Source organism: Patagioenas fasciata, chromosome 2, assembly GCF_037038585.1.
Source record: "Patagioenas fasciata isolate bPatFas1 chromosome 2, bPatFas1.hap1, whole genome shotgun sequence".
NCBI classification, from domain to species: Eukaryota; Metazoa; Chordata; class Aves; order Columbiformes; family Columbidae; genus Patagioenas; species Patagioenas fasciata.
Genome location: NC_092521.1, coordinates 145,190,487 through 145,205,508, shown reverse-complemented (window position 1 = coordinate 145,205,508; position 15,022 = coordinate 145,190,487). Strand labels below are relative to the sequence as shown.

Here is a 15,022-nt window from a genome sequence, read left to right as displayed (position 1 = left end):
TCTCATTATTTTTAACCTCCATCTGTACTTGTGTCTGAAGAGCACTGGGAACAATACACAATGCATAAATTTATATCTAGAACATAATGAAAGAGACATTCATTTCATATTGCAGCAGTCTGCTGTATATCTGTTAGAATAATATATTGTAGTGCTTTTCGGAGCTTATTTGATCAGTCCTTCCAATGCTTTGTTCCAGTTCAATAGGCAAAGAGGTTTCAGCAGGTTTGTGACTTACCTTTTGCTTTAGGGGACTACAGCTGTAGTGAGAGGAACCTTGGAAGGTGCCTGTGTGTTGTTACGCAAGCTCTTTTTCTGTATGTCTTCTTTAATAACATACTACATTTTCAAGTAGGAGCAGCAAGTAGAAGTTTCACAAATAAAAATAGTACTTGGTGGTAAGTTCAACCCACTCGTGTCAGCCTGAATTTCAGCCTGAGGAGGCAGATGCAGCTAATGTGATCCATGTAATCCCCGCAGCAAAGCAGTCTACAGTTGAATGGCCAACAAATCCTTTCTTGCAAGGATGTGAGGCTCTGTGCACTTCCTTAATGCCAGAGTGTCTTTTTTTTTTGACTTAATGAGAACTAGAATAGGGACCATTCAATAAATCAAGAAGAGACTGTCATAAGGTTGGAATTGTCTGTAAAGAAGGAAATTCAGCTAAGCCTATGTAATATCTCATTGGAATGATTTAATGCTTTTCCTGTTCTTCCTGTAGCTCACAGATTCTTTTGAAATTTGTTAAGAAACTTCCTCCTAGAAATTTTTCAAAGCTGAACAGTGACCTATATAACCTTATTGCATTGTGTCCACCAAGATCAGAGTGGAAAATGACCAATTCTATGCTTTTATAGTTGTGCAGTTCAAAAATCAGTTACAAATAATGGTCACTCTGCAGAATATAACCTGTGGTGTGAAGATGGGAAGTCTGTGGTCAATGTGGTCTTACCTAGGATGTAGAGTCTTTACTGAATTGAATTTTGTCATATTAGGGTTGTAGGAAAGCGAGGTTATTTCCTCATAGTAAATTATTTCAGATGGGTCAACTGGAAAATAGTGAAGTGTGGATTTGGGGACTGCATTTCTGAGGAGGAAATTTCGCACATTTATTACTGAGAAACCAACAGAGTGCTGAATTCCTGTTTCTGTGCTAGAATTGTAAGTAACGTTTTGCACACAGAAAATCATGCTGTGTGGGAGGTGGATGAGAAGCATAAGGGACATTGTGCTCCGAGGCTAAATTTTAAAAATTGTTATAAAAGATGTGTGGATGGAAACATAAGTTGCTGCAAAGGGAAGCAGAGCTTCTGTAGTTTGTGCAGGCAATAAGACATGTTTGAGTATGTTTGTTCAGAAGACATGATGAGGGAAAAAAAAAATTAATGTTTTCTCACTAAAGATACTTTGCCAGGAGAGCTCAGAGACTGAATCCAACTGTTTATGTGAGGAAGTTGGCACACTGTCAGAGAGCACCATTGAGTCTGCAGAGTGTGACAAGCCACGGAATTTTACAGATATGTTGTTTGGCTCTGAAGCCTAACAAATTACGTCCTTTCACAAATTTGTGTTACTGACTAGAACGTGCATTCTTTGGTGTCTCAGAGATTAAACAGGGCAGCAAAGATGCACAGTTGCACTAACAATATTAGGTGCAAACTGCCATGATGTGCTGTCTTCAAGGATAAAACTCTCCAAATTAGAGATGTCCTCTTAGAGTGACAGTGAGAAAGGGTGAACACTGTATGTGGACTAGCATGGGAAATGGTGAGCACTGGTGCACGATAGCCCCAGAGTACGCCTCAACTACTGAGCAAAGCAGGCATTTTCATAGCTATACTTTTACAAAATGACAGAAATATCAGAGCCTTTGCATGTAATAAGAAATCCAAGAGAGTAACAGCAGCAGTTGTACATTACCGTGGATCTGAGCAGTATGAGGCTGAGTACTTCTGCTACTGCTGAGAAAAGTTTCCAGGTCACTGAAATGTCAAACAATTTGGAAATAATGGATGATTCTTCTATCTAAGGCCAGAGGGGATATTTGTGGTTTTTCACAACATGAGAAAGAGATGATAGTCAGGAATTACAAGACTGAATTAATTGTGGTAGGATGATCCAAGGATCATAACTAATGTTCAAGCTAAATGTACTTCCTGTGTTCGAAAGCAGCATCTTTGCTAGTCCTGCTAGTGAGAAGTTCTTCCTGCATGTGGCTTGGGGTCAACTTTTGTTGATTTTGACATACAGCTGTGAAATGTTATTTTATGGGCATGCTGGAATAGCCTTTTTCAAAACACTCCAAGACTTTTAGAGGTAAGTCAAGGCTGATCTAAAAGTCACAAGGCTTTGCTAATGGAGTGTCAGTCTTGAGCTGATACTGTAAACCCTGCAGGGAGCAAAGTACTGATTTACTGATGCTGCTCAGGTTTTGGGTAAGAGTTGGCTGCAGTCCATCTACTTGCCTTGCTCGTGGAGTGAGCATACTTTAGAACCCAGCTCATCTGGGAACAGCAAAAAGCTCCTTGACCAACACAAGCAATAAGGCAGCTTGCCAGGAGCTCATAATAGATGAGAGCATCCCCTTGTTGGAGGAGAAGTCTGTGATGGTTATTCAAGCAGATACAATGTGTTTCCTTTACATATGCAAATATGGTTATTAGCCCTCGATGGAAAAGTGCTGAGTGTTGGTACTTTAGTGGCTTAGACCATGAACTTATGTACAACTCACAAAAATTATCATCTTGGATGTCATTAATTATTGAGGTATGTCAGCGATTCCTCTGCCATGTTTTTTACAGCTAGAATTTGTTGTAAGGGAATGTGCAAACATGGATGACAGAACAAGCACCTGCCCATTCAAATGCATACAGTATTTTGTCCAGAGTTCTAAAAAAAGCACTTTAGCATTATTTGCTACTGTGCGTCCTCAAAACTGTTTGGGGAAATGAATTAAAAGTGCTGCCATCTGTTTATGTTACATTTAATACCAAGGGTAAAAAAAAAAAAGAGTGCCAGCAGTTTTGAAGCAGCATTATATAATTTTTGTTTTTAAAAATACATACTAAGGATACAGTGAGTAATAGTGCATTGGTCCCACTTTTGTGAGTTGTTGCAATGCATTTTCAAAAATATTTTACTCTTTTTATCTTAAAAGAAAACAACTCTGTGTGAAATCTGTGGGTGATAATCACTGGATGGAGATGGCATTCACTGGAGGAATTATTTTGTTCTAGAAGTAACACCAGGCTCTTGCTGAGCACCAGTAGCAGCTGCATTGGCAGCTTCAAAGATGAAGTCAGGATTGTCTCTGCCTGATGCTGATAGATTCCATGGACTCTTTCTCATGCTCTTTTTTTTTTTTATTTCCTTTCTTCATCCTTTTTTTTTTTTAGCAACAAAGCAGTGTTTTCACAAAGACAGGCAATCTTACCAGTGAGAGTCCTGATAGAAGAGCATGCAGAGTAATTCTCTTACTCTTACCAGTTTTGCTTGGTTTCTTACAATATAAATTGGTAGTGGAATTGCTTCTTGTTTCCACAGTGTAAAATTAGTGCAATTAAGATGATTTCACTCTCTGTGCTATATTAGTTCACTTGGCCTGATGGAGAAGACAGAAATCTCACCCTTCAGGTGATTTTTTGTAGTTCTTGTAATACACGGTAGATGTTAAATACTGAAGCTGTAAAAGGGGAGAACTGCGTATTAGAGAAGATAAATAAGAGTGGTGTAGGGGACTGAAGAGGAGAGACAGTATTTGCAAAGACCATGGGGTGAGTTGCGTTCAACGTACTGTTTAAGCTTTAATGACCCACATACAGATTTTTAGCAACAAAGTAATGGCCAAGTAGAGCAATTAAGGGCCTCAGGTGATGATCAGAACAGCAAAAGCTGACAGAGGTCATAAGTAGTATTACAGTTTGACACAGGCTCTGCTAGGAGGCAGTTCTTATGTTCCCAGTCTCTCTACATGTATGGTCATTTCACAAGTTTGAAGGAAAAGCTGGTAAAAGCTCGGTTACTGCAGGTGAACTCCTCTGAGGTTTCCTCAACATTAAAAGGTCTGATTTCTGACAGAAGGTACCTCTCAGAACAGTTGTTCTGATTACCTGTTATTTGCATCCATACCTTTTTCAGAAGAAATTTTGCATTGTTGTGATTTAAGTAAAAAACAATATATCCAAATCTCTCTGAGCTTTTACTCCAAGACATTCTCCAGATTTGAAGATGAGGATCCTATGAAAGTTGGACACAGGTCTTCCTTGGAGAAAAAAAAGCTTCTACTTAATTTGTGGAATGTTAAAAGTTCCTAGACATGCACTGATCATATATTTAAAAAGAATAATTCTAGTTGCAATAGCTGATTTATAGCTCAGTGGCAACATATTCAGAGAATAGGAAAGTTTCCTTGGTGCTGACTCTCTGAATAGCATGAGTTGTGGAGTGAAGGCCAGAGCAAGCTCTCTTGAAACATTTCTTCTCACCTCTTCAGCCAGGTTGAAGGGTTGCCTCATTTCTGGTCATGGAGGTTGTTTTCAGGTTCACAATCCTGTCATAAGGATGTCTGTGATACACTCACTTTGAAGCTGGTCTGTGGTATTTTCCCTTTCGCTGTCTACCTTCTGTCTAGTGTTAGCTGAAAAGTTTTGCTGCTGTGTTTCTTCCTGGAGTGATCAGATTGTCAGATTGATCTCTCAAAGACCAGTGTGAGAGATGAAATATACTTACCCAAATTCAAAGCCAGATGACCCCTGGAGTTACCTCAGCCTGATGGAGCACCCTTGGTAGGACAGAAAGCGGTAATGGTGCCATGGAAGCCCCCAGTTTCCACTTCGCACAGTAGTGGAGTGAGACACACATTTGATGTTTCATTATTTTCTTTGACAAAAGAAGAATGGTGACAGAAGAAAATTCCACATTATTAAGTACAAAATATGCCAGTCATTTGCATGTCTTTATATCTATTATTTACTGGTGACTGATAGTCCTGCTCAGTTGTATACATGAGATTACAAGGCACCAATGACAGAATGACATTGGTAACAACATGTGGCTTATCAGCATGTATTGCTAAAATATGCCATATCTCATGGAACACTAAATACGTAATATGGTATGAACATTAAATATGAATTATGGTATAAAAGAAACTTAGGGAAGGAAGTCACCTGGAAGTTCACTACATAAGTTGTTATTTGTCAGTAGTCTGAAAACAGGTACTAGTGCCTTAAAAATATGGTGAGAATATGTCATGTATTGATTCTCCTGAGCTAATACAACTGATTCCATCCAACCTATGTTATGTTTGAGAGAAAGGAGAAATATTGCTTAAAACACTTAATTAGGAGAGAGGCTGCACTTTGTTTAGAAAGCAGCTCTGTTGTGTTGAATAGGAAAGAAGATATTTTGAAAAGTCAACTTGTCTTTATCTGAGACAAAAAACTGTCTTTGAGGTTAGAAGTGAACTTGCTGTCTGGTTGATCAGATGTGATTGATTTGCTTAGACAAGGTTGCATAAGTAAAGCCTGTCTAGCCATAGCTCATTTTACCTTAAAGTGTGGTTGAGTTTGACTAACAAGGTGGAGAAAATAGCACTGAATGGGAGTGATCTTCAAACACACTGAATGTGTGGAACTCATGGACATAGAAGATACTAAAGTACAGCTACTGGTTGTCAAGTTATAAAACTCAGATGTCAAAAAAATCTAGATCACTAAAAGACGAGCCAATCAATGTAAAGTATTTGGATCCTTTCTAAGATAACATGTATGTTCTGTTTTTCAGCTTCTCTTTTGAAAGGACTGAAACATGCTAACATTGTGCTGCTTCATGACATCATTCATACCAAGGAGACCTTGACACTTGTGTTTGAATATGTGGTGAGTAAAATAACTAATGTTCTGGATATGTTCCAGAGTGTATTGCAATTGATGGAAAAGCTCTCTTTACCGTTGGTGATCTATTATGGATCAGACCACAATAACCCTTTACTTTCTTCAGGAGAGAGGAGGCTATAAGAAATGATGCTTTGTAGTGGAGTGGGCTCAAAGTGGAAGGCTGGAATAGACCAGATTCAGAAATGGAGAAGTGGCTGCTGGAGCTCTTGAAGGACCTTATACTGTTCAGTTGACTTTTCAAACTGGTTCCTTACTCTGCTTTCTAATTTGCTTATTAGAGCTTTTTCTTTATGATGTGACCAGTTAACTTTAAAACAGGCAAAGATGAACAGGACTGATTTGCTTAACAGGTAGTTCCTTTATCAAAAGCATGTAACAAGTTTAAATGGCTCTTGTTGTGACGGACTTGAGCAGTGTCTTTTTATAAGCAATGCCAGTAAAAAACAAATCTGGCGCATGCAGTTTAGAATTTTGAATTATTATTTTTTTTGTTATGACTAGTGTTTTACCTACTAATTAAAACTTCAATTTACATAGTACCCAGTGTAATGATCTAATTGTGTTCAGAGTATTACTTTCCAAAGTCTTGGGCTTGGCCTTCTGTTATAATTAATTTTTTCAGTTTTTCTAAGGCAAACATATGGCATTTATGGAGATCTACTTCAGCATTTAGCTGTGGAATTATGCAATGCGCTATCATAATTAACCTCCCATTTTTCACAAATAAGTCTAAGAACATGTAATTTAAAAGAAACAAGTGAGTTTAGAGAAGGTTAGACTTTCAGTATAATATCTGTTATTCTGTTGTAGTCAGTAAGACACTGTGTTTATAAAAGTACAGTGATTACTAGTTTTAGTATGTCACTGCTTAAGACAGATGGAGTTGGTTTTTGTGTTTCTTGGGAGCATGCTTTAATTTTTACATGATAACGCAGACAGTGTCTTGTCTGGATAAGCCATTCACCTTGTCCGTTTACATAGAAATGCTGCAGTGTAATAATGTGGGTATTCAGCTACAGGAGCCTGCAGGGCAGTTGCATGCAATACATACTTTTACATCAGGTATAGGAACACTAATGAAAATTTAATACTTTTCTTAAAATTGGTTATTCTTCTGTTCCTGACCGATACACTGAATCAGCATAGGAAAAGCCTTGATATTTAATTTTATGTAATGGTCATTGCAGACTCATTTGCATAACTTTACATGTATACTTTTTGCAATCCCTTTCATCATGCTCATAACATCTGTTACCTGCAGTGTTGCTAGATTTCAATCCTGTCCATCTTCATATGTCTCCTCTCACCTTGATGGGGTGGTGCTTACCCAGGTGTAGGTAGAGTTTGGGAGCTACTGAAGAAACCTGAGTTAGAGCTGGTGAGGCGGTACCTGGTCACCAGAGGAGTTGGCCAACAGGTGTGGGACCTGTCTAGTCTTGTTCAACCTATTCATCAACGACCTGGATGAAGAGACTGAGTGTACCCTCAGCAAGTTTGCTGATGATACGAAACTTGGAGGAGTGGTTGACAGAGCAGAAGGCTGTGCTGTCATTCAGAGTGATCTGGACAGGCTGGAGGACTGGGCAGAGTAGAACCTGATGAAATTCGATAAGGGCAAGTGTAGGGTCTTGCACCTAGGCAGGAACTATGGCATGCACCAGTACAAGTGAGGCGGTAACCTGCTGGAAAGCAGTTTTGTGGAGAAGGACCTGGGAGTCCTGGTGGACAACAGGTTGACCAGGAGTCGGCAATGTGCCCTTGGGGCCAAGAAGGCGAATGGTATCCTGCAGTGCATGAAGAAGAGTGTGACGAGTAGGGGTCTGGAGCATTTTTCTTATTAGGAAAGGCTGAGAGAGCTGGGTCTGTTCAGCCTGGAGAAGAGAAGGCTGAGAGGGGATCTTATGTATGCTTACAAATATCTCAGGGGTTGGTGTCAAGAGAATGGGACCAGAGTCTTTTCAGTGGTGACAAATGACAGGATGAGGGGCAACTGGCACAGACTGAAACATAGGAGGTTCCATGTAAACATGAGGAGAAACTTCTTTACTTTGAGGGTGTCAGAGCACTGGAACAGGCTGCCCAGAGAGGTTGTGGAGTCTCCTTCTCTGGAGACATTCAAACCCACCTGGACACCTTCCTGTGTGATCTGCTCTGGGTGATAAACCTGCTCTAGCAGGTGGGATGGACTAGAGGATCTCCAGAGGTCCCTTCCAACCACAGCTGTTCTGTGATCAGCAGCTGTATTTGGCTGTGTTCATCAGAACTGGTTGAGAAATGAGATATATAGAATATGTTTCTCCATAAAATAGACTTTTTAACCTATTATACTAATACCAAATTTCTGGATTTTGCATCCAGTAGGAGCACTTACAGACTCTGTTTCCCAGCCATGTGCTGTCTGTGATAAGTGCAGATGTAGATTAAGCCTCATGCAGTGACTGGTTCTTCTGGATTCACTGAGCTGTTTGGTTTTCAGCAGGGTGGTGTTGGGATCAACCCTGCTGGTGGCTGTACCTTTTTATTTCCATGGTGCTTGGTAGCTTATGAAACTGTTTCAGGACCTCATTTAGTAATGGTTTCTAGCAACTGATCCAAGTAGTATTTTTGTATTTTGGCTGGTGGGTAGAGTCTCTCAAGGTGGGTGGTGTTTAGGGAGAAAAGGAAGGATGCTTTGTTGTCTCCAACCATCCTAAGGAGTGTATTGTAATGATGTTGTAACTTCCTCCTGTACCTTGAAATGACAGAATTGCTTAACAAAAGTCTGTTTTCATTGTTAGGTAATGTAAAGTTATAGGCTGATCAAACAGCTGAAGCTATCTGCTTGAAAATGCCTGTGTAATCTGAATTGAATTATTGTGGCTGTGCATGATACAGATTTTAATTGAATGATTGCAGTAACCTTTTTTGTTCCTTTTGTCAAAGAGCTCTCGTTCAGTGCATAATATGAATGTGCAGAGGCAAAAATCACAGTTACCCATTTTACCCATTTAAACGTACAAATTTTGGCTGCTTGTCCATGCATTCTAGCTGTGCAATTGGTGTTACTGAACTCTATGTCTGTAATGTCTGGTTGTGTGGTGGTTTGTTGTTGTTGTTGGGGTATTTTGTTTGTTTGGTTTGGTTTTGGTTTTTTAATACCCGTACATGGTTTAGCTCCCTAATATGACTGATTTGTACTGAAACCAGTAGAATTGTTCGTGCAATTAAAATTACACAGTGAAATACATTTTTGAGTGAGTGAGGCCTAACAAACCTAAAAGGGATTGAATTTTATTTACTTCATAAAGTGACAAAATGGAACTGATACAGTATTGCTATTTATCACTCTTCACCATTTCATAAATAGTAAAATCCATTCGAGTGAGATATCATGATTAAATTAGGAATGAACAGTTAATTATCCAAGAGTTCTCAGAAAATGGAAACTCTGGGTCGCTAGGTCAGTGACAGTTCCACTGGGAAATTAATACTAGTGATACCTGTGAGGTTATCATAGGTGTTCGGTTTCAGCATTGGCCCTGGAAAAGTAGAATGAAATTTCATTTCATTTAGCACCTTTCATTGCAAAATACACTGCAGTAATAAGTTAAAAACTGAAAGCAGAATAGCCTCTGAAAGGAAACATGGCAGTGATTAAATTCTCTGGATACCTGAAGTTAGAATTGTTTTAGTATGGAAGTCTGTCAAATGAAAACATGACAGAGCTTTTTAACTTCAGCCTTGGTGGTCCCCAGAAGCAAGAAAAGTCAATCTTTAAAAATTCTGACAGTTCATTCTCCATATAAACATTTTGGTGGTGAATGTGAAGCTGTGCATTTCTGTGGAAGAAGAGAAAGGTGACTTGCTCCTTTTGAATGAAAGAAATTGAAAATAGTGTAGTATATACAGTACCCTGTTAGTAGAGCATAATTTCTTCGTATGCTTTGGTTGCTCCTGCATCAGCTATGATTATTGTTGGTCATTCAAGCATACTGAAAAGGGAGCTTGGAGCTCAATTTCACCACTGGATGACTGACAGCCATTGCTCGTTACCTGAGGAGTTTTGAGGATGAGCTGCTTGGAATCACATTTACAAAACCTGAAGGCCTGATAGTCTTTCATGTGTGAATGGTAGAGAAAATGGTTTCCGTATAGTTAACTGGTATGTGCTAAACAAGACCTGAAAACAAAGTGTGAAATTTTGACACATTTTGCATATGGTATCTGAGACTGCAATGACTTCCAAAAGGAAAAGGTCAGTTCAGTTTTACAGTTCAATGGAGGAGTATGACTGTTCACTTAAGTTTTGTTCCCCTTGTTTCCAGGCTCTGTTTAGGTGTTAGTTAATGTGACTTTGTGGGTGCACCAGCTGTAGTGCAAGTGTCATCGATATAGCCAACTTTGCCCGAGGAAATTATTGATTTTACAGGTGAGATCTCAGATGTATCGAGAGATCTTTGAAGATGGGTTCACATCTATTCATTCTAAAGTGATCATTAGCTGCTACCATTTGTTTCTTCACTTGTTTGTTTAAGAGGAAGACAACTATATTTAGAAACACTTAATTGCTAAAAGGCAATCCTAACAAATACATATTACTAGAGGTTTAGTAGAAGGATAATGAGGTTTTTTAGTATTATACATAATTATGTAACTATGTTATTGTCAATAAATGAACCTGCAACTTGTTCTATTCCTGGCGTATTAAAGTGAGCTTGTATAGCAATACTTTACCTTATGCTTTCAGTATTTATGGACTAGATTTGAAACAAGAACAGATACATTTACAATTGGAAGTATGAGTAATGAGTAATATTATGTCTGCCTCAACAGTAAAAAAGCTCCGTCCTAATCTAATAGTGTAATTTAAACCCAAACATTTTCAATTACCTTGCCTATTTTAATCTTTGTGCATGTTTGTCCTTCTTAAAAATTACTTTCCATTAAAAAAGAAAGTTTAATTCTCATTGCTTCATTACAGCAGCTAAAATAGGTTGTTATACAATGAGTTGTCTTAATAAAGTTCATTAATTACATTTTCCTCCTATTTCCTGTAAGAAACAAAATTGGTGTGTGTTTCTCATTTTAATGCTAATTAGAAATTGAGATATTTACTGTTTATCAGATTTAAGAGTTACAGATCTGAAGTTTCAAAATCTGAGATGTTGCATTTGTCATATGACATCTTATAAAAGTATTATGCAAGAAAACGGTCAACACATTACCTATAAGGATCAATTTTTGCATTGGAAATGTTGAATTTCTCATAACTTTTGATAATTTGGATCAAACACTCTTACTGCTCTTCTGTTTTTATTTGTTTTATTCAGGAATGTGTTGAAACTAAAGGTAAGGTGGCACTGCTTGTTTGTGAAAACAAACAAAAAAAGCCACACTATTTTAGTGCATGAGAGAGCAGGGAAAATCAGTAGAGTCCCAGGGTTGCTTTTGAGCTCTGATCCCTGGAATCATTCAGCAGTGCTTAATACCTAGAGAAATTAGGGAAACTAGGCACAATTAGGAAGAAGGGGTCTTCTAATCCTTGACTGAGAGTGAAACTTATTTGGAGTCTGCATTACCTTAATTTGATGTGATAGCAAAATGATGGGCAATTTTCTTCCTCTTTGGGATCAAGGTGCTTGTCTAGCCATGTAAGCAAGGACTGAAAGCTCGTGAAGCTCTGCAATAAGCCAGATGCCTCTGGCCACCCTCTCAGCAGACACCTCTGCTTGCTGCGAATATGCTTCATCCTCCCTGGGAAGGAGCAGAGCCGTGGAGGGCTCCCAGTGTGAGAGCAGTTGAATTTGGTAGTTTCCATTTGCCTTGACTGGAGAAGGAGCCATTCCCCTGTTAGTATAATCCCTGCCTTGTGCACCAGGTTTGCCCCAAATTGTGCTACTTAAATTGCAGTCAAAAAGACAACAGAACAAAGCTGAGGGGAAGCACAGAGAAAGGAAATCCCCTACCATAGAGATGAGGCAGTAGGGGAATACAACTCTTGGGAAAGCCTTGTTTTTCAAGTTTTAATGATCAGATCAGAGCCAGGAGCTGCTGATGTCCAAGTATAGATTGGAAATACAAACAAAGTCAGCTTTGGGAGGTAGGGATCCAGAAGGGATTTCAGAAGGAAATTGCCTGGTGCTTTGCCGAGAAGTAAAGATGGTGCCAGACATGGGAATCAGCAGGAAAGAAGGAATGAGAGATTGTATTTAAATTTAAATAATAATACTCCTGCTAGACTAAGAAGTTTACACAGGTCTGGCAGGAGAAGGAAAGGTGTTACTCAGTTACTCACCCTGACTTTGTAGGATCTCGGAAAAGTTGTGTAGGCTTCATAAAGAGTGTGCATGCTGGTGAACAGATGTGTTAATAAGATTAATCAAGATTTACAGTCCAGCAGGTTGGAGAGGTTGTGTGTATCTGAATGTCTTTTCTTTGTACAGTTTACTGATGTTTTTTGTAACCTTAGGAGATATTGGTTAGATTTGCAGTGTGCTTTTCACCATCTAATAATGAGCATCTATTATATATTCTTATTTTTATTAAGTATTAATAAAATGTGTAAGGGTTTAAAACAACCCACAATAAAATCAAAGCATAAAAATTATCCAGAGTTGAACTGGCAGATGGTACACTGGAAATCAGATGAGATATTCTACCTACTGACAGATCTCAATTAGTTTATTTCTGAAATTAGAGACAAAAATTTGAAATGTCATTGTAGTCCATTAAAAACACATACATGTGGTAGGATGCATAGGGCAGTGATAACACTCTACTCAGTACAGGTAAGGCCACTACCTGAAATGGTAAATTTGTACACACAAAGAAAACATGAATCAGCTGGAGCTCTGAGGAGGGAAAAACTAAGAATGAGCAAATATCTAGAATAAAGGCTTCTGAGGACGAGTCAAAGTAGGGCTGTTCAGAGTTGGGGAAAAAAAGGATGAGATGACTACAGATGTTTAAATATATCATAAAGAAAGACAGTAACCTATTTCCATGCCAATGGTAAAGAGGATAAAAAAGAAAATCTGAAATTGCAGTAAGGAAGAGAAAGCTTAAACTATAGGAATGCCTCTTCAATGGCGACAATAGTAAATCACTGAAGAAGGTACAATGGGGTGATGGTTTCTTTGATACTGGCAGTCTTAAGAACAGTTTAGACAAATAAGCAGCAGAATGACATGTAATTGATAGTAGATACAGCTAAGTTGATGATTTTGTCTATTTTTTAGGTCTTTTCTATGTGTATCTTTCTGCATCTTAATATTTATCAGTTAAATATGAATACATGGAGTCTTTCAGTGAAGTTAATGCACTGTTACTTTCTGTATCAGGGACTGAAGAAAAAAATGTCAGTTTATTTTACTACTTTAAAGAAAATGAAAAATATCCTTCTAGTTTTAGGTTCTTGTTTTGTTTTTAGTAATTTATTATTTCTATGTTATAGATTTCTGGACAGCTCTACCATCAGTAATATTCTGGTGGCATCCCACACTTTCCTTATCTTTTAATTTCAGTGATAAACTGGCTTTGTCCAAGTCCCTCTGAGGTGAAATCTGACAGTATCTCAACTTACACTAGAGACTGTTCAATCTAATTAAACTTTTTTCTCAAATTCTTCAATAATGTGGGTTGCAACTGCTGTTTAATTTCTCTTAAAATAAGAAGCTCTGGTTTATTCAGTACAGACTGAAAAACAAACTACCAACCAAAAAAATGACTGTTTGGAGGGTGATGATTGCCATAATTCTAAGTTTTAAAAGTAGATTTTTCTTTCCTGAACTAGCAGTATGCAGCTTCATACTAATTTAGTTATATTGATAAAAAATACATCCAGGAAATCTTTAAAAACAGAAACTCGGGGTGAGCAATACTGGCAAAATAATAACGGTAATAATTCTGGAGTCAGAATGAAGAGATCAGTAATTACAGATATCTTTATAAAAATTTTATAGTTTTATTATATGAAAAAAAAATAAGGAATGGTGAATAAGGGGAATCAAGAATCAAGCTGGAATAATAAACAGGGACAACACTTGGAAGTTAAAAAAGAGGATATAATTCATGAAAGCATGATTTTTTCTTTTGTGCACCTTGCAGTCTGGAATGCAATTTTCCCTATAAAAGTTTTATTAATCCTACACTCATGCATGGACAGTTGGGATTAGGAGGTATGGCAGAAAAGAGTCATTTGAACGGTGTGAAGAGAGGTCTACCATAGGATGCTGAAGCTTTTAGAGTAAGTGTTTGCGCCGCTGTTTTCCTGCCTTGAAACTGTCATTTTTCTTTGTAGTTCAGCACATTACCAGAGCAATGGCTCTTGTGGCAGCTCAGCTTGTGTACATATGTCTGTAACGTCCATGGCCAATGCTGCACTACTGTTGGTGTGGATGCTCAACATATTGTGGCTGTACATGGACCGTCAGCCTCCCAGCCGTGTTCACATTCTGCTTGTGTGGTCCTGGAGTGAGTACTGTCACCATGAGCATAGGGATATCTGTCGTGCACTAATGAGAAATTTTTTGTATCTTTAAATTTATTTATTTTTTGTATATGTGGATATAATGGTCAATGCTGTGGAAACCTAATGACATAGCAAATTAAAGAAGAAGTGCATACACACATCTGTGTTGGCACATGTGTTACAACTTGCTCAGCATGTAAAAATTGTCCCAATACTGTTGACTTTAGGGACTAAAAGTCCAGCACAGTTTACACAAGCTGATGATCTGCTGCCAGGTTTTGAGTACACTAAACACAAATTCCTACTGATTTTTGAGATTTCGTTCTTTTGTTAAAATAATCTCACTAAATTAAGTGTTTGCTGTCTCTTCAACCTGATTTACTAAGAAAACAAGGCTGTTTGCACAGATTGTTCTCTGTACAACAGAGACTTTGCATCAATCAATAAATATATATTTTCTAATAGCACCTAGAAGCATCTGTTAGCAAAATTGTTTCCATTAAAGGTGTCTTGTGGGATGTTTTTTTTTTTTTCTTTCCTGAATTCCTAATATATTATCTTTCCCCTGCTGCTAAGCCCAGCTGCTGCTGTTGCCTTCTGCTCTTTTTTCTGGAAGTGGCTTAGGTATCACCCTGAGATCTTGTAGGGTATTTTTCGTTAGCATGGCTGACACAGC

General features: G+C 38.2%; 1 protein-coding gene across 6 annotated transcripts in view; it reads left to right on the top strand.

The window, feature by feature from the left end:
* The window catches only part of CDK14 (cyclin dependent kinase 14), a 324,092-nt gene that overhangs the window by 128,039 nt on the left and 181,031 nt on the right, over positions 1-15,022 (top strand). For all 6 annotated transcript variants that reach the window (XM_065830694.2, XM_065830693.2, XM_071805144.1 and 3 more), the window contains one exon: positions 5,785-5,879. In XM_065830694.2, the coding sequence (XP_065686766.1) occupies positions 5,785-5,879 (95 nt within the window). The remainder of the gene's footprint in view (positions 1-5,784; positions 5,880-15,022) is intronic.